At 35.6% G+C, this 16,850-nt stretch overlaps 3 protein-coding genes and 1 long non-coding RNA gene across 10 annotated transcripts; 2 read left to right on the top strand and 2 right to left on the bottom strand.

Moving 5' to 3' along the window:
- Positions 1-63: 63 nt before the first annotated feature.
- Positions 64-1,957, top strand: LOC140668001 (uncharacterized). Its single transcript, XR_012047102.1, has 3 exons — positions 64-261; positions 1,233-1,648; positions 1,736-1,957. It is a non-coding gene; the product is annotated as an uncharacterized lncRNA (long non-coding RNA).
- Positions 1,958-2,051: 94 nt separating this feature from the next.
- Positions 2,052-4,889, bottom strand: Pasi2 (Protein pasi2). Its single transcript, XM_072896504.1, has 6 exons — positions 4,706-4,889; positions 4,342-4,520; positions 4,053-4,262; positions 3,855-3,984; positions 3,401-3,732; positions 2,052-3,297 (listed from the first exon to the last, which is right to left on the bottom strand). Exons 3-6 carry the CDS (start codon positions 4,251-4,253, stop codon positions 3,196-3,198), a joined length of 765 nt encoding a protein of 254 aa, XP_072752605.1. The 5' UTR covers positions 4,254-4,262; positions 4,342-4,520; positions 4,706-4,889; the 3' UTR covers positions 2,052-3,195.
- A 152-nt stretch (positions 4,890-5,041) lies between these two features.
- Positions 5,042-9,292, top strand: LOC140667997 (mesoderm induction early response protein 1). Of its 7 annotated transcripts, none has more exons than XM_072896495.1 (5): positions 5,042-5,653; positions 5,935-6,070; positions 6,332-7,387; positions 7,722-7,849; positions 8,009-9,292. In XM_072896495.1, the coding sequence occupies exons 2-5, from the start codon at positions 5,954-5,956 to the stop codon at positions 8,640-8,642; spliced, it is 1,935 nt and encodes a 644-aa protein (XP_072752596.1). In that variant the 5' UTR covers positions 5,042-5,653; positions 5,935-5,953; the 3' UTR covers positions 8,643-9,292. The 7 variants fall into 7 exon arrangements, with proteins under 7 accessions (XP_072752596.1, XP_072752594.1, XP_072752593.1 ...); XM_072896493.1 differs by having other exon boundaries at positions 5,042-5,792; positions 8,012-9,292; XM_072896492.1 differs by having other exon boundaries at positions 5,042-5,792.
- A 371-nt stretch (positions 9,293-9,663) lies between these two features.
- Nup188 (nuclear pore complex protein Nup188) lies at positions 9,664-16,583 on the bottom strand. The gene is made up of 6 exons (XM_072896488.1): positions 16,339-16,583; positions 15,878-16,094; positions 15,315-15,782; positions 15,109-15,233; positions 14,465-14,993; positions 9,664-14,367 (listed from the first exon to the last, which is right to left on the bottom strand). Exons 1-6 carry the CDS (start codon positions 16,365-16,367, stop codon positions 9,946-9,948), a joined length of 5,790 nt encoding a protein of 1,929 aa, XP_072752589.1. The 5' UTR covers positions 16,368-16,583; the 3' UTR covers positions 9,664-9,945.
- Between the last annotated feature and the right edge of the window lie 267 nt (positions 16,584-16,850).

The raw sequence follows: 16,850 nt of genomic DNA, 5'->3' as shown, positions 1-16,850 counted from the left end.
ATAATTTCTAGAAATGCGGCTGCAGTCATATGACCGGTCGAATATGCGCTCTTTGCATATGGGAATGAACCCGCACCCCTTTACAAGGGTGTCCAGTGTTGCATCATTGTGGAGCAATACTTGGTTGCGTGTAAGCTGAATCTTGAATCAGGACAAACAATTAGAAAGAGAGATTGCAAAAAATTAGAAAGATAGATATTTTTCGTTTAGATTAAATATTTTCATTAATTACCTCAAGGTGTATCGTTTATCTTGTCTTGTGTACGTACTTTCTTAATCGACTTTATTGCGTTGAACATTGACGTTTCGTGACGTTTAATTTGCACATTTCAAAGGCTTCGCTTTAGTGACATAATCTGTTAATGACATTATATTATACAAATTCTTATGTCATAGCATTATGTCAGAGAGTTTTAATAGATATAGGAATAATATGAGAAGAATCAATCGCAATTAATTGTTTCGTTTTATATTCATCTCTTTTACTTTAGTCACTTTAATTATTTTTTATTATAAGACTCGTATCAACTCACTTTGTCTTTTATCGCAGATGTAAAAAAATGCGCATCTAAAAAAATTATTAGATTTGAAATAAATTCGTTATCATGTTTTAAAACATAGTTCTTATAAGGTCTATGTCATAAAATGAGTCAACATTTGACAGACATTTTTCATAAAATTAGTTGATTAGATCGTTTACAAAACATATTATGTTTATATATGTATATATGACAGTGATAGAAGTCATACGATTATTTTCATCCAATTCGGTTGATTATACCTATTAATATGCATTACGACGATTTGCGTAGACTTTGACTTTGCGATATCTTGTGCAATTTATTGACGTTGTACTACTAAGTCACACGCACATTCTGTGAAAAAGTAAAAATTCAAATATAAAAAATTAAGATAATTTTCAAATTTCATTATGTTGTAATGCAAAAATAAAATTTAAATATTTTTATATTTAATATACAAAACTTGGGTAATATTGACAGAATATGTATGAATATTTATAATAATTTACAAAATAAATTTATATATAATAATTTATAAATAAACAAGATGCGTGATTTGAATGTTGGAATAATGAATAAAATTCTATGAAATACAAAAGAAATACACTGAGTACATGAGAACTGAGAACTTTTCTAAAATTTTCCTAATAATTATTTTAAAACAAAATTTGTGAATTTAGCAGATTATCGTGGTATCTCTTTACAATTCAGGTGTCAACGAATGGTGATAATTATCACCATGTGGTCTTCACCATGTGTTTGGCCATCGCTATGTACGTCGTTACCGGAGCATTCAGTATAATCCAACAATTTTTCTCGATGATCGGCGTATTCCTATTAACTTTGCTAGCTAGAGCAATTTTGTTAGTTGGTCACGTAACAACAGAAGATATCCCCAGAGGACGTCAAACTGTGAGTGAAGGACGGGAATTATACAGATACAGAGGAGGATCGCGTCACCATGAGTGAAACATCCTTGGAGTCGAAACATTCTTCTCAAACAAGATCTGTTACTATAAAAACGAGTTGTTCGATTCAAAAGACCTCTGTCTCCACTTAATACGTATCATCATCTCGATTGTTGTTACTTCAATTAACATTATATAACTGCGAATTCGTATGTGTGTGTGAGTGCGACATAAATTATTTTCTTATTATTATTATTATTATTATATGATATTATTTCTAACATCACGAATATTTTCTTTTCACAGATATTGATTATACTATGCAAGAAATTGGCTGAAAATATTATATATCCATACTTCAAATGCAAGAATATAAATTACATACTCTAAGAAATATATTTTTCTAAAATGGTGCAAAAATTTAAGTGTCAACACAAAACGAGTATTTTATACTAAATAAATAACTACAAAAATGTAAAATTTTGACATATAATAACATAAACTTATTAATTATTAAATATAATAATATAAATTGCAAATATCTATATTTAGAGCGCATTATGAAAAAATTTATAATTAAATATTCTGACCGTATTTATCGGTAAAGCATCGCTTGTCTCTCTCTTGATTAATAATTTATTTAGGTCAAAAAGAATAACAATGCCTGTTTGACTTGTTCTGTGCATTTTAACTATAATGTCAATCTTAAGCCGTACTTGTCGTTGTGCATATTAATTTACATTTTATAAGATATTCTTCAAATATTAATGTACAAAAATATAATTAACTTAAATTAGAAACCAATTTTTTCTAACTTATCGTTAAAAAAAATTATAAATTTCAGGTTTTATTAGATATATTAAATGATAAAAGTCTTACGCCTACTCATTTTTTGGTTTGCTTAGATATTATTCATTAGAAAGCTGTATATTTTTACAATATATTCTTAAAATGTAAATATTAGTTTTTTAATATAATGAACACTTTAATATAATAAAACTCTTAGTTATGAGAATATAAATGGACGGAATACAATAATATACATATATAAATGTCACAAAAGATAGATAGATATATATATATATATATATATATATATATATATATATATATATATATATATATATACACCTACAATATATATATGTTTGATATAAGTCTACTTCATTTTATACGTGGACGGAATCATATAATATATAAGTTAAAAATTATATCTACTAATAAATGTCGTTGCTAGAAAGACTTATATAACTTGTTATATGTCCTTATATATCATACTGATTATTTTTGTAAAACTTTAAAAAAGCAATACGATTATAAAAAAATTGCATATAATTTTTTCGTCAAGTTCTTTGTGTAACTAATCTGTATATATACAAAGTTGTTAGTGATCATTGCTTACTTCAAACAATTATTTTGACTGTTTCACTGTATATATAAAAGAAAAAAAATTATACATATATAAAGAAAAAAAAAAATATATATATATATATATATATAAAGAGTAATTGTTAAAAAAGTATTTGTGCATTTCATTTGTTTGAAATAATTTAAAGAAAAAATATATATTAATGAAAAGCACTTTTTTATCAGAATATTTTCATTTGTATTAGCATAAAATGAAGCATTTGGTCTGCTACTACAAATGAATATGTAACATTTTTTTTTATATAAAATTTTCAAAAAAAAGAGAAAAAAAGATGGAGTATCTAAAAAAATAAAAAATATCATTTTTATCAATTGTATATAAAATTATTATGTAAAATTTACTTAACAGGCAAAGTGGATACTACGCTATGAGGCGTTGTTGGTCGAGAACCAGCAATAGAATGTGTCGTTGAAGCATTTAAAGACTGCATTGTTCCAATCTGAAAATAAAATTTCACATAATTTGGCAACTCATAACGATAAATTCTTTGTCATATATTATGAATACAGTGTAATTAATATGATAAAACAAATATATCATACCCGCAAATGAGCAAGATCCTCTAATCTTGTTAGATCACGTAATTCAAGATATAAAGAGTAGACGATAAGCCAACCATATGCAGATATGCAAACAAATATTATCCACAGGAGGCACATCATAATATTGTAGGCAAATATCAGATCATTTACAATGCTAAAAAATATAAAAGCAAACAGTCTGAAGAGAGTGAATATGGCGAAACTATACAGCCATGGTACTATTTTCTTCTCGTATTCTTTCCGCAGAGCTGTGATTAACATCAAAGAAGTTACAAAGACGACTATTCCACCCAACATGGAGAACAATGCAAATACGATCAATGCATTACGAACTGGAAAAAAAAAATAGATCAATAATATACATTTTTCTGTCAGCTATTTGAACAACTTCTGAAATTATTTTGCTTTATATCTATAAAATTGTATCATGTTTAAAATTAGAACCTATATTTACCATGTTGATTGCCCACATAAACAAATTCATACGATATGATGTAATATCCATAATGTGTAGAACCAGGTGCAGCTTGTGACAGACAGTAGATATCAAAAATAGCTGTGCACACTGTGAAAAAGGCCAGACACTGGAAACATTTATTTCTTATTATTTAAATAATTTCCAAAACAAATATTATCCCTATTAAATACATACCAATGAAAATATAGCAGTAAACATAGCACCCCTTTGAATATCAAGTATAAAAGCATGTGTTAGTTTTGTTTTTTGATACCATGGAATTTTTATGCTGCGAGCAGACCTTGACGACCTGAGATTTGCACTGCTGCGAGTAGTTGTCACATGAGAATATACAGATGGTGTTCCCATACTGGGAGACTTCTTTCCATAATGCATCTTGACTCACTTGCAAACAAAATCAAGATCAATTAATCAAGAATCAAATATGAGATATTCATTAATTCAATAATTTATTTATACTCACAAGTTACAGAGACGTTGAAACAGTGATGAGTTTCTTTATAAGTTGCAATATGTATGTACGTGTGTTATCAATGATATATAATTTTTCTGGAATACATACGTATCATGCACACATCATATAAACAGAGTAGCAAAGATTGCAAGTATTCTTCGATATTTTGCCAGTGCTCAAGTCAGCTTCTGCACATAGATTCACATATTATTTCATTAATAAATTATATTAGGCCAATAAATGCAGTAACAACAGTAATATATAACAGTGTCTAAATTTGATTAAAAAAAGCTTGGATAAATATGATATATTCGCAATAGAATTTTTCTCAGGAATTAACAATTTTCATGTAAATATTGCAAGAAACGCTTACAAATTATATGTATATATTTCGTTATGCATATATTCACTTATCGAACTTGTATACTCCAAGTGTATGAAAAAACTTTCGTGTAAAATTACACACGCAATGGACACGCCTTGTCAAATATTCGAAACGTTATTACATCTATAGTTGTGTATGTCTCACGTCTCACCTCTCGCTTGTATGCAATCATTTCTGGGCATGGCTAAAGAATGACAGATAGAGTGGAAAGTCTATCGTGTGACGTCACCTTGACACTCCAGCCACTCAGCGCTATGGACTAATTGCACGCCGACCAATCGCGTTACGATTAACGCGTTACTCTCCGATGTGGAAGAATCTAGACTATTCGCAGTAATGGCCGTAATGACGCTTTCTCGACTGTCGCATTCGTTTTCGGAACATACACAAGCCGAGGGGCGAATGCGACGAATATAAATAATGTAGTGTGCGTCTTTTAATGAAAAAGTCGTTTAATAATTAACTATTTATGTATATGTGCCGTACGTCAACGTTACGAATGACGCTCGCTCGACGAGAAATTGTGCCTTAAAGAGTTCGTGACATTTCGATTGTTCGAGTTGAGAGAAAGATTAGGGATTTGTTGTTACCTGTGAACGAGGACAATAGGGGAGGGACTCGCAGTTTCTCGGTGTTTGTAACCAAAAGAATAACAGACGAAACCTTATCACCCGAGAGAGAAAGAGTACCCAGTGACGTTTCACGAAATGTCAGTTCCCACTTTGATAAGACTATACGCACACGCACCAGTGTTGTGAGTACTACCGTGACATCACTATACACACGAATGTCAAACCAGTTTGAGGTTAAACTCCACAGCACTCTATATAAAAACGCATCTCTCATTTTATCCCGACTGCATCGGACAATAGATTCAAATGTGCTAAATTATAAGGCCAGCTAGGACCACGCTCTACTCTTTACGTCAGAAGAATGGTATGATGATGCAGACTGTTGAAAAGCATAGTTCTTGTACATTGTGGTGATACATTTTGGTGCTTCGTCTATGCATTGATGTGTGTATACCATTTGTGTGTTATGTTCCAATCTCAGTGAATAGAGAACATAGAATCATGTAAGTGTACATCCATCCATCTAACAACTAATATAACATCCTCTTACACATGTGAAGAAAATTTCAAACAATTTTAAGAATATAACAAAAAGTGGATTTTACAAAAGTCTTATTTGTAACAATATTTATACGTTTTTTACAGGGCAGATCGGGATTATGATATGGGACCTGCAACAGAAATGATGGTAAATGATTTTGATGATGAACGAACATTGGATGAAGAAGAAGCGTTAGAAGGTAGTGAAGATTCTCACAACGAGTTGTCCAATTTACAAAAGGTATATCTCCATTAATATATGAAACTGTGCACTTTGTATGTATGTATACACATTTGTCACTCTGTAACAAAGTTCTGATCCCGACTATTCTAGGATCAAGCCTGAGAAATGAAAAAATCGAGCCCATAAATAATTACAATTATGATAAGTTTCCGCAACACTTTGGACTCAAAGTGCGTTCTCGTAGTGAGATTCCATGTTTAACTCATAAAATATGCTTGATGTAATAATGATCTATTTTTCTCTGTCTCCTTGTGTAAGGAAGGTGATATGCCACTGAAAGATCTACTTGCCATGTACGGGTACGGTGATCCTTCGACGGAGAATTCGAACAGTTCCGATCAGATGTTACTGCCATCTGGAAGCGCTGATCCTGAGACTGAGGAGCGTTACTCGGATAAGGGTGACAACGATGCGGACGATGACGATGATGACGACGAGGTTGATGCGGCCAGCAACGAACCGGACCTCAAACAATTCTACACAGAAATGCTAGTAAAAGGAAAAGATAAAACGTCACCGTTATCAGGCTCAACAATGAAAAGCAATAGCAGTGGCGGAGTAGGCAACAGGGATAACAGAAAACGTAGGATGGACGATGACGAAGATGACGATGAAGACGCCGAAGGCGAAGAATGCTCAATGACTCGAACTGGAAATGGAAAAAAAACTAGATCGTCGCCTACAATAGTGGGCGCTAATGCTGTTGCATGCGACGGTATAGTTAATTTAGGTGTCGCCAATGCTGCCGACAGTACTGTCGAAGAAGGCAGCGCTAGTGGTGCGATAGATGGTCCGGAAGATAGGATAGTTAGTGCGGGAATAGGCAGTGGCAGTTCGAGATTGTTACGAAGTGTTTCAAGGCCGCAAAGCGAAGAAGAAGAGGACGATTGTGACTACAGTCCAGATGAAGAAGAGTGGAAGAAGACAATCATGGTTGGCACTGATTACCAAGCAGCAATACCAGAAGGCTTGTGTCGTTACGACGATGCGTTGCCGTATGAAAATGAAGATAAAATGTTGTGGAATCCCAGTGATATATCCGAAGAGGATACGGAAGAGTTCTTGGAACGCGCGCAACTGCCGGCAGTAAAAGGGGGTTCATTACCGGCTGGATCTCATATTAGAGATGATGAGCAGGCCTTATATCTTCTACTACAGTGCGGTTACAATCTTGAAGAAGCATTGCGAAGACGTCGAATGAACGTACTTCCTCCTACGGATGCAGTGAGTCTTTGGTCAGAAGAGGAATGTCATAATTTTGAATCCGGATTACGTACCTATGGGAAAGATTTTCACCTTATACAGAAGAATAAGGTTTGTAACAATGAAAGTTTTTAATCTCTTTGCAACATAGAATTGAATGAAAAATTATTGCTCATTTTATTGTAAAATACTGTAAATATTATTCTTTTTTGGATATGTAAAGAAATAAAAAGAAATTAATAATATTTACAATACAAAATTAACTTATACAAATTATTATAAATCTAGAAATTATTAAGATTTTTTTAGGATCAATTCCACCAACGTCAGTGGAAGTTTAAACCAAGATTAAAGTTAATCGACGTTGGTGAAATCGGCCATTAGTGACTAATGACGAGTTGTATTACAGTGACTTACAGCAAGAGAATTTTTCTTACATTTGTAGGTGAGAACGAGATCTGTCGGAGAGTTAGTGCAATTTTACTACTTGTGGAAGAAAACGGAACGGCATGACATATTTACGTACAAAGCTCGATTAGAAAAGAAAAAATATGCTCTGCATCCTGGTATCACGTGAGTATTTTCTCTACCGTAATTGAGCTTTATACCAAAACACAGAAAGTTTTAGAATATTCGATACTAACATTACACCAGTTAATACACTTTATAATGTAATAGCTTTTGTTAATCCATTTACTGCAAGCGTGAATGACAGAACCATTAAATTGCAAGCAGGGACTATATGGACCGATTCCTCGAGGAACAAGAGGGAGTGCGAGATCGTAGCAGTTCACCCAACGTTCATTGTTTGCTGTACGGTGACGCCAAACGGCAAAGATCCAACACCAACGTGATTAATAATGACGAATCCAAGTCGACAGAAGCTTGGGATGGAAACGCAGTCGATCCGTTGGCAGAAATCAATGGTCCAACGCCACCACCACCACCGCCCCCTCCGCCACCACCACCCTTAACGTCGGCCACAGCTACCATGTCCTCGTCAATGTGCAATTCCAGCGCTTTAACTACACCGACATACTGTTCGTCGTCAACTCGCCATCCAGACTGTCCTTCGTCCGAATCAAGTTGTCCGAACTCGCTAGCAGATCGCTGGAGCGATTTAGCATCTCGAAATCAACCTACCTCCTCCGTCATCACGACGATAACGATCAACACTACCACAGCTACTACGTCTACGACAATGGTTACAGGCCTCGGCTCGACAAATACAGTTACTACTAGTTCCACCGCCTCTGCCGCTGCTGCCTCCAATAATTACTATCATCAACGAGTAACATCATCTAGGAGCAATGATTCCCACGACACACCCTCACCTGAGAACATTTTACCTCATTTGCCCCCTTAGCGTCTAATTCGACCTTCAGGTGTTCAGCCTGAAAGGCGGCGGATGTCTTTACGCGGTGTGCCTAATTCGGCACTCACATCATCGCTAATGTCTTAACGCATAATAATATTCATTAATATCAAGGATTATATTTTTATACCGTATCGTAATTATTAATTGTCCTTAGCACGCGAGTGCATAATGTTATATATAGCGATGCAGAAGAAGAAATATGCATTTGTGCAGAAGAGAGAGACTAAAGCATGAAAATATATATAAGATTTAAGATAAAAATTAAAGATAATTAATTGAGCGAAAACGAGCGGGGATTACCGTAGCTTCTCTATTTTTCTTCTCCCCGTTTTTGAATAAAATATTCCATGCCAGAAAAAAAAGGTGTATTTCGATTAAAATTGATGCGGTTGAAATTGTAATAGTTACAATCAGTGGACTGAGAGAACTGAAACAGCATCATATGCACTATTATTGTAATTAATATGTAATTCACAATTTTTCCAAAGCACATCTCTGTCTTTGGATTGGCAATAAATTTGTAAAGACGGAATCTCGTGGAACTTGTCAGTTCTAAGGGAAATAAATAAAAAATAATAAATGTTCAAATGTTGAAATTTAAATAAAAGTCAATAGAAACAATCGTCATTATTTTGATGTAAAGCATGCGCGTAAATCGCGATCCGAATAATTCGTTTTGTCCCTATTAAGTAGTTGGCTGTGTATAAAATCGTATAGTTTGTATTTTTCATGTTTTTCTTAGAAACTATTTAAGAGAAACACAAAGTATTTCTAATTTACTGGATATGCATTACACTATGTTTAATCATTTATAAATAGTGGTGATATAAAAGCACAGGCTAAATTAGAAAAAATTAGTTGGATACTATGGTCTTTGTGTTCCTGTTAACTTTTCTTCCTCTTCCTTTTCCTTTAAATGTTATACTATTTTTATATGATACTGTAATTCTCACATTATGTTGTGCATAGTAAAAAAAAATAATATATTTATTACAATCATTGCGAACATGCACACAAATATTCAATTATATATATATATATATATCACACACAATGTTTTATAAAATTTGTTTTGTACCTAATTATGAAGAAAGTACACAATACGAAGACGCAGTCACAACTCTTAAATATTAGAACTCTATATATATATATATCTGTCTGTCCACTTTCATTATTAAATGTCTATCTCAATTTATACATTGGAATGTTAAGAGAAACCTCTAATCTCTATTCCAAAATGATAACTGTATGTTAAGATCTACATTTTAAAAACACAATTTCACACACAACGTTATCGGAATTGTGCCGAATCCAACGACTCGACAACTGTCTTGAGCAATTTCCCCATCAAGGGCAAGAATTGTACGCTGCTAACATTCGTTTTAAAAACACCAGTTGTAAGGATACCGTCGTCAAGTCTTTTTTCTTGTGTCTCGGTTTGAATTATTTCCATGGAAGAGTCTTCGTGATCGGGCGAGTACACTGGCGTTTTGTCAATGGTACTGTTCTTCTGGAGTCTTGCCGGTAAATTCGTTTGTGCCGGGTCACTGGTATCTTGAATTGTCCTGGAGCTCCGCGTATCCGCGTCTATCAAGGAGCCCTTCACCTGCCAGATATCGGGAGTGCCACGATGTTCGAGAAAATCGAAGAAAACTCCCAACTCCGTGGCGGTTTCCCGCGCTATAAGTTGACGATCTCGTAACGCGAGTCTAGGACTCTTCACACCTTCTAGCGCTTGAGACAGTATCAGGATAAGATTGATCTCCAATGCCAGTCGTGTATTGTTCTCGTCCATGGACTCGAACCACGGATCGCAGAACCGATGATTTCTTGCTATGATTGGACTACCGTTGCCGCCGGTGCCGCTGCCACTGCTCTTCGCGACGTGTCTACCGGTCGCCAAAGCGGTCGCTCTTGAAAGAATAGTGTTTTCACATATCAACGGATCATATGGACGACGTACAAGTCTAGGACTACTAAGCAACGGTACGGTAACGTCCAAGCCACTGACAGGGTATCCTAGAAATTCTCCGATACCAACATTGGATGTCGTTCTGGAAATTGAGCCCGAGGCTGCGTGAATGATTCTTCGTAGATCTTTGCTCGTGTGCATACGTCGGAGATTCTCCGGTGCCGCACGTTCCCATTCCTTCTTTGCGGAATCCGTTTTATCTTCACGTCCGGTTGCGTGCGGAATTAAAGACGCGGGTAACGAAGCGACAGACTGCGAGCGGGAGTGAAGAGCCTGGGTGAACAGCTGCGTCGAACTGATGATTGTGCCGTAGGTAAGCCGTGGACCAGAATTCATGCTCATCTGCGGTGGGCCAAAATTCATCTCGGCCATTGGTGTGTACCAATAATTCTGAGTGTATATTGTATCCACAAGGGTGTTCAGTTTTGGCGAGAAGTGAACGAAAGTTAGCGCACAGGTGGTGTTTATGACAATCAGCTTGTTTACCAGTAACTTCAACTCGCCGCTAGGCAATCGATTGTCGCAGGATTCAAGTTCCTCGGCGCTTTCCACGCTGATGCCGTCAATGATGAACTTCAGTATACGTGGCCTTAACAACAAGTTCACTGTACTATCGTATACCAAATACATACACTTGATGAGAGTCTCGCGGACGCTCGGCTGGATTGCATTCCAAACATATGTTTGCGTAGCTACAGCATGTATAAGAGCGATCAGCGATTGTATCAGATCGGCGGCCAATAAATCGGCAGTGTGTCTCAATAAGGTAGAGACAACCATTAACTGATGTTCGTGAGAGTTTAAGAAAAGAATCACATGGTTGATGTACACCATGTGTGTATCACTGGTCACCAAACCTATCAAGAACTCCAAGCCCAAGGTATACAATGGCCACCAATCCTGGCAACGCCATCGACCGTTTGCTGAATCATCATAAAGCGAGTCGAGCATACTGTTGGCGATGTCGGCCGGCGGGATCAGACTGAGCCAGAGCTTCGCGATGTCATTGTCGCTGATAGGATGTGGACAGTATGGCGAACGCGATATAACACCCAGCAGACTCAAAGCTGCTACGCTGAATTTAAAATATGGATACTTCTGCAGCGTGTAACCGACACACGCCATTAGTTCAGGTATCATTTGACGCAGCTGTACGCAACTAGCTCGTAGACGATGCTTGAAATTTGCGTTACGTTCGACGTACGATCGTAACAGTTGCGTCACCATGCAGACAGCTAACGTCGCCGGTAAACTTTCTCGTATGCCACGAAGGGTCTCCGCGCTGTGACAATCAGCCTTTTTCTGCGTATCTTTCTCTTCGGTTTTGATGAGTTCGACAGAGATTTGTTGCTTTCGACGTTCTAGTTGAAAAGCAGCTTCCTTTAGTTCCTCCAATTCGCAAATTGCAATCGTGCAAGAATGCGCCAAAAGATATTCTAGACTCGCTGAATCCTCGGCTAAGGTACTTTTCACCAGTTGCACGCATCCAAGTAGTAACGAGATCATCGTTTGCCGTAGGGCCTTTCCGAAGCCACGGTAAGTCTGCGCTATCTCTTGAGTAAGCTGTGACAGTCTGGTTTTGAAGATTCTCGAGTCACCGACGCACATTTGTTTCCAAGAAGTAATGCATCTCAAGGACAAAGAGGCCAGTAACATTGGAATTTTGCCGCTAGTAGTATCATTGGATTCTTTCACTCGTTCCAATAAAGAATCCAAGGCCAACTGAGTTAGAAGATGCGCCTGCGTTACGTTAATTGGATAATGTTTAGCCGTTCGCTCGTCAGTGAGCATGACAATAAAGTGATACCAAGACTCTAAATTAATTTCGTATAACGGATCGACGATTTTTTCCTGTTTTACATGCTCTTCTTGAATACTATCATCTTCGCTGTTTGCGACAACATTAAGAACATATATGGCTAATTTTTTCCAATGATCCTTGGATTTATCCAAAAGTTCTTTTAAATTTTTTGAGAAATTATCTTCGAGTAATGGGCTTTTGTATAATTCTAATGTAATAACGTCCAACAATTGGGAATAACCTTTCACACCTGGTACCAAAGGTTTGAAAAGTGGTGCGAATAGATGGCTCCAGAATTTCTCTCGCTTTCGGAAGAAATTGACGAGAATCTCGTTTCTATAATACCACATGGCGCGTAATACCGCCATTGTACTATCGTACAACTTGTCGCACACAATGTCACTTTCCTTGTACATTCGTTGTAAATACGAGTCCAAGAATTGACTGCAGCCCTCCGTAAGAAATTCATCGGCTGGACGTGGGAAAATTCTCTTGCGTTCCGCTTGATGCATAATGTTGAAGAGGGCTTCTGTCAAACCGGGTTGTTTTTCCAGACACACGGCGACCAATTCTAGGATAGCGACTTTTACTTCAATCGCGCATGTCGGTAACGTTAATCGAAATGCAAAGGTTTCTCGTATAGAAGTACCATCCATTCCCATACAAACAAGTAAAGACATAGAAAATTCTTCCGCAAACTTCTTCAGTAGTCTAACTGCCATTTTCTGCAATGAAGGACTGAACCAAACGTACAAATAATTAACGATGGTTGGCACTATGAGAAGTCCATTGGGCACTCTCGGAGAGGAATACAGAGCAATCTCGAGAGGCGATCTATCGCCCAGTTCGAGACCCAAAGATTTTCTAAACATTAAAAGTCGATTGACTATCGACAAGGCTAATTCTACGCTTTTGGTATTCTTGAATCCTTTTCCACTAATCCAATCTGTCTCTGTGATCATTTTATTATGCAATGTGCGTTCGCCCGTTCGAAGTAACTTCAACAATGCGTGACGCGGCTCCAAGTAGAGCAGACTGTATACTACAACAAGTTGCAACTCGTTGCGGATATCGTTCTTGGATAGAGTAGATTCTAGAGCTCGATGGATGCAGAACATGCTCTTCAACCATAAATCAATTCTTTCTGCGTTGGATTTAAAATACCATGAGTCTAACTTGGGCAACACAGCTTGCAACAGAAACACCATACCTGATATCTCAATGGTATACATAGCCTCTTTACTGTGTTTGGCAATTAAATAATTGTATAAGGTGTCCAAAAATGCGCGTAAAATAGGATAAGTGTGCTCGATAGTTTCTATTCCTGAAAGCCACGACGCAATGAGACCGCCGTCGAAAGAGATTGCTTCAGCAAAGTCTACTGGCTTCTGATACCAATTATTGAATTTTGGGTAAACACCCGATCGCATACGTGAAAGGATGTCCTCGGGATATCTTAAAACCAATTTCGAGGAAATACCGATGCATACGGCGACGATTTTGTACAAGTTTGTTGGTAAAACCGGATATGAGAATCGATTAACGATTTCGAAACTCAATTCCGTGGAAGTGACCATGCTTGATGGTATCTCGATGTCTTTGGCCAATAACGCTTCCAATAGTTTCAGACCATGACAAACGTTTTCTGGTAAATCTGTCTTCACCGCGCTGATATTTGCAATTCCGCCACTGGCTTGAGAAAATAATTGTTCTATTTTATGATGCAAGGCATTCCAGTAACTCGCTTTTGTGCGAAATAAAACCACTTCTTTCTCTGTAGATAACACGACAATGTTCTCGCGCGCACAATTGCAGGGTATAGTAAACAGGTTCTTTTGAATTATACATTCCGCTTTGTATGGCTGCAACGATTTACTATGATCTCTTTGACGGGGAATTTCTATAGTCACTGTTTGTAAATTATCCAATTCCAATGCAATCTGAAAATAAAATACGATAATTGAATCGTGTAAAATATTAAATATGTAAATTTAATATGTAACAAATTGAATTTACAATATATTTAATATATATTACCTTCTTGGCACTTGCAATGGTTGTGGATGCAAGACCAATAGCTATACTAGTTAAAGGTTCAAACTTGTAAGGATATAATTCTACAGCAACTTTATAAATCGGCCATAAGCCGTCGCCTTGTTCGTTCCAAAATCTAGTCGCACATTCTGGAAACTTGATTGTAGCAGCCATGGCATCGAAAATACCATTTAAAGCACTTAATCGATCTTCATCGACAAAAGCGCAGACCAAAGTAAGAAGATTGTAAACACTGCTTCGCACAACTTCAGCATAATAAGTTTCTTCTTGAAACATTTCACAGTTCATTAAATCTCGTAGACAGTGGAACACATCGAGTTGTATGGCTTTAATACCAAACGGTCTGAAACGATTTAACGTGTCTATATTATCTGAGTCAATCGCATAATTTGCTAACATCCAAGATAGGAGCAATGGTCCATCTTGTGGTGAATTCTCACGAACGCATTTGTGTTCAAAGATTTCTTGCATACTGTTTTTGATGCTATTTATCCAGTCTTCCATAGCACCACTAAAACACCACAGGTAAAACAGTAAATAAAAAAATATATGATTATTGAAATTATATTTGAAATATAAAATATTTTTTTTAGTTATAAAAAATTATTAATTTAATGTTAACTTACTGCTTTCTCACATCCAATGCTACAAGTAATAATCCTATTTGACTGTATTGTATCTCTTCAATTTTTTTAGTAATAGCTTCTTTGTCTTCGTGACTTTTTGTACTCGCCAATCGTCTAGGTTCGCCCTAAAAAATTTTATTAATATATGTATAAAGAAAATTTATAATGCTCTTAACAAATAAAATTTTTAAAGATATGCATCTTACCCCAATACTTCCATAGAATTTAACAAATTCGTAATCAGCAATATGTATATCGTGCACAATCACAGTCATTATGTGAAGCAGCTCTCGCATTTCAATCAAAGTACTATTATATAATCTATGCAAATAATCTTCAGTACAAAATTGCGACCGTGTAGGTGGATTTACAAATTTTAATGCTTTTATTTGCTTTTGTACAGATTCAAATAGATTACCCATCAAGATCTCATCAAAAAATTTTGCAAATTCCTTGTGATAAGGATGTCTTTCATTGTCTTTATATTCGATCATAAGTTTAAGGCATTTTATTAAGGTCACTCTCTCGGAGTAATAAAAATTCCAAATATCATCGATTAAACTTTTTATAGAAGTGAGATCAGTAAGCTGTGTTGCAAAAGTCTCTGCGCAATTTCTATATTCGTAGGACACAAAATTGCACACAAGATCCCAGGTAATTGTGGCATCCAAGTTCTAGTTGACAAATTAAAAATATTAATATTAAAAACATATTAAATGTAAATCTTATAAATTTATATATTTGCACATGTACAGTAATATATACTTACAATAAGTGGAGCAAGTTTACTAATCAAATCGTACATCTGTTGAAGAGGAGGCGGATCTCTTTTAGAGATACTTTGCAATGATGCATCTGTATATGGCTTAAAAAACTGGAGTCCTTCCTTGAGTAAAACAGTTCCATTCTTTATTTCATCTTCGACAGTCTCTTTGGCACAGCAGCATGTTGTGCCAGATATTATGGACCATAAATCTTTGCTACAACTTTTTATTAATCATTATAACAGAGTAATCGTTTCACATAAATTAATTAGACTATTTTAGAGATTGTTATAAAAGAAAAAAAAAGACAATATATATTAACAAAGTGATATTAAAATATTGATAGCAAATACTTGTTTTTTCCAAATTTAAAATACATTTCTTTTTAATCAAATGTTCTTTGTAATCAAATGTAAATCGTGAAAAACTATATAAAATATAAAAACTATTCTTATTATATGCTTACGGCAAGTTGCCCATTGGAGACACTTCCATGTCGAAAAATATTATATTACTATATCAAAAATATACACCGTTTATAGTATATATCACTTCTAATATAAATGAATAAACTACATGTGTGCTTTCAAGCAAATAATTTCACGATTCTAATGAGATTTGTCATAAATACACATAAATATTATCGCTCTCGATAACCCTACTTTCAGTATTGGCGGGTAACGTAAGATAAACTCGTATAAAAGCCATGTGTACGTTACACATTTATACATTTGTAGAAGCAGTAAAGCAGTTATCTATATTATCGACAGACGGGAACAAAATAATGCAACAGTCGGTACAAAGATGTCGCTACCGAAAGCTGCGGTGCAATAATTGCTTGAAATTTAAATTCAGTCGGTTTAGAGTCTCGCGCCGCGACAGGAGCACGTAATAAATAGCATCTGCAGAGTGATTTATTTTACGAGGTAAGCTTAACGATAATTGCGTAATATCCTTATTTGTACAACAGATTCCAAC

Source organism: Anoplolepis gracilipes, chromosome 7 (assembly GCF_047496725.1).
Source record: "Anoplolepis gracilipes chromosome 7, ASM4749672v1, whole genome shotgun sequence".
In the NCBI taxonomy this organism is placed as follows: domain Eukaryota; kingdom Metazoa; phylum Arthropoda; class Insecta; order Hymenoptera; family Formicidae; genus Anoplolepis; species Anoplolepis gracilipes.
The sequence above is the reverse complement of the archived record's forward strand: the minus strand, read 5'-3'. Positions and strand labels throughout refer to the sequence as shown.

What these genes read in the sequence shown, in the direction of transcription:
- Pasi2 (XM_072896504.1), bottom strand. Translation starts at nt 4,253, where the DNA reads ATGCATTATGGAAAGAAGTCTCCCAGTATGGGAACACCATCTGTATAT. An exon ending in TTACTGCTATATTTTCATTG is followed by an intron (nt 3,985 to 4,052) that starts GTATGTATTTAA and finishes AAATGTTTCCAG; the next exon opens with TGTCTGGCCTTTTTCACAGT. An exon ending in TTATGTGGGCAATCAACATG is followed by an intron (nt 3,733 to 3,854) that starts GTAAATATAGGT and finishes TTTTTTTTCCAG; the next exon opens with TTCGTAATGCATTGATCGTA.
- LOC140667997 (XM_072896492.1), top strand. An exon ending in AGTTGTCCAATTTACAAAAG is followed by an intron (nt 6,071 to 6,331) that starts GTATATCTCCAT and finishes TCCTTGTGTAAG; the next exon opens with GAAGGTGATATGCCACTGAA. An exon ending in ACCTTATACAGAAGAATAAG is followed by an intron (nt 7,388 to 7,721) that starts GTTTGTAACAAT and finishes TTACATTTGTAG; the next exon opens with GTGAGAACGAGATCTGTCGG.
- Nup188 (XM_072896488.1), bottom strand. Translation starts at nt 16,367, where the DNA reads ATGGAAGTGTCTCCAATGGGCAACTTGCC. An exon ending in GTAAACTTGCTCCACTTATT is followed by an intron (nt 15,783 to 15,877) that starts GTAAGTATATAT and finishes TTTGTCAACTAG; the next exon opens with AACTTGGATGCCACAATTAC. An exon ending in CCATTGCAAGTGCCAAGAAG is followed by an intron (nt 14,368 to 14,464) that starts GTAATATATATT and finishes TTTTATTTTCAG; the next exon opens with ATTGCATTGGAATTGGATAA.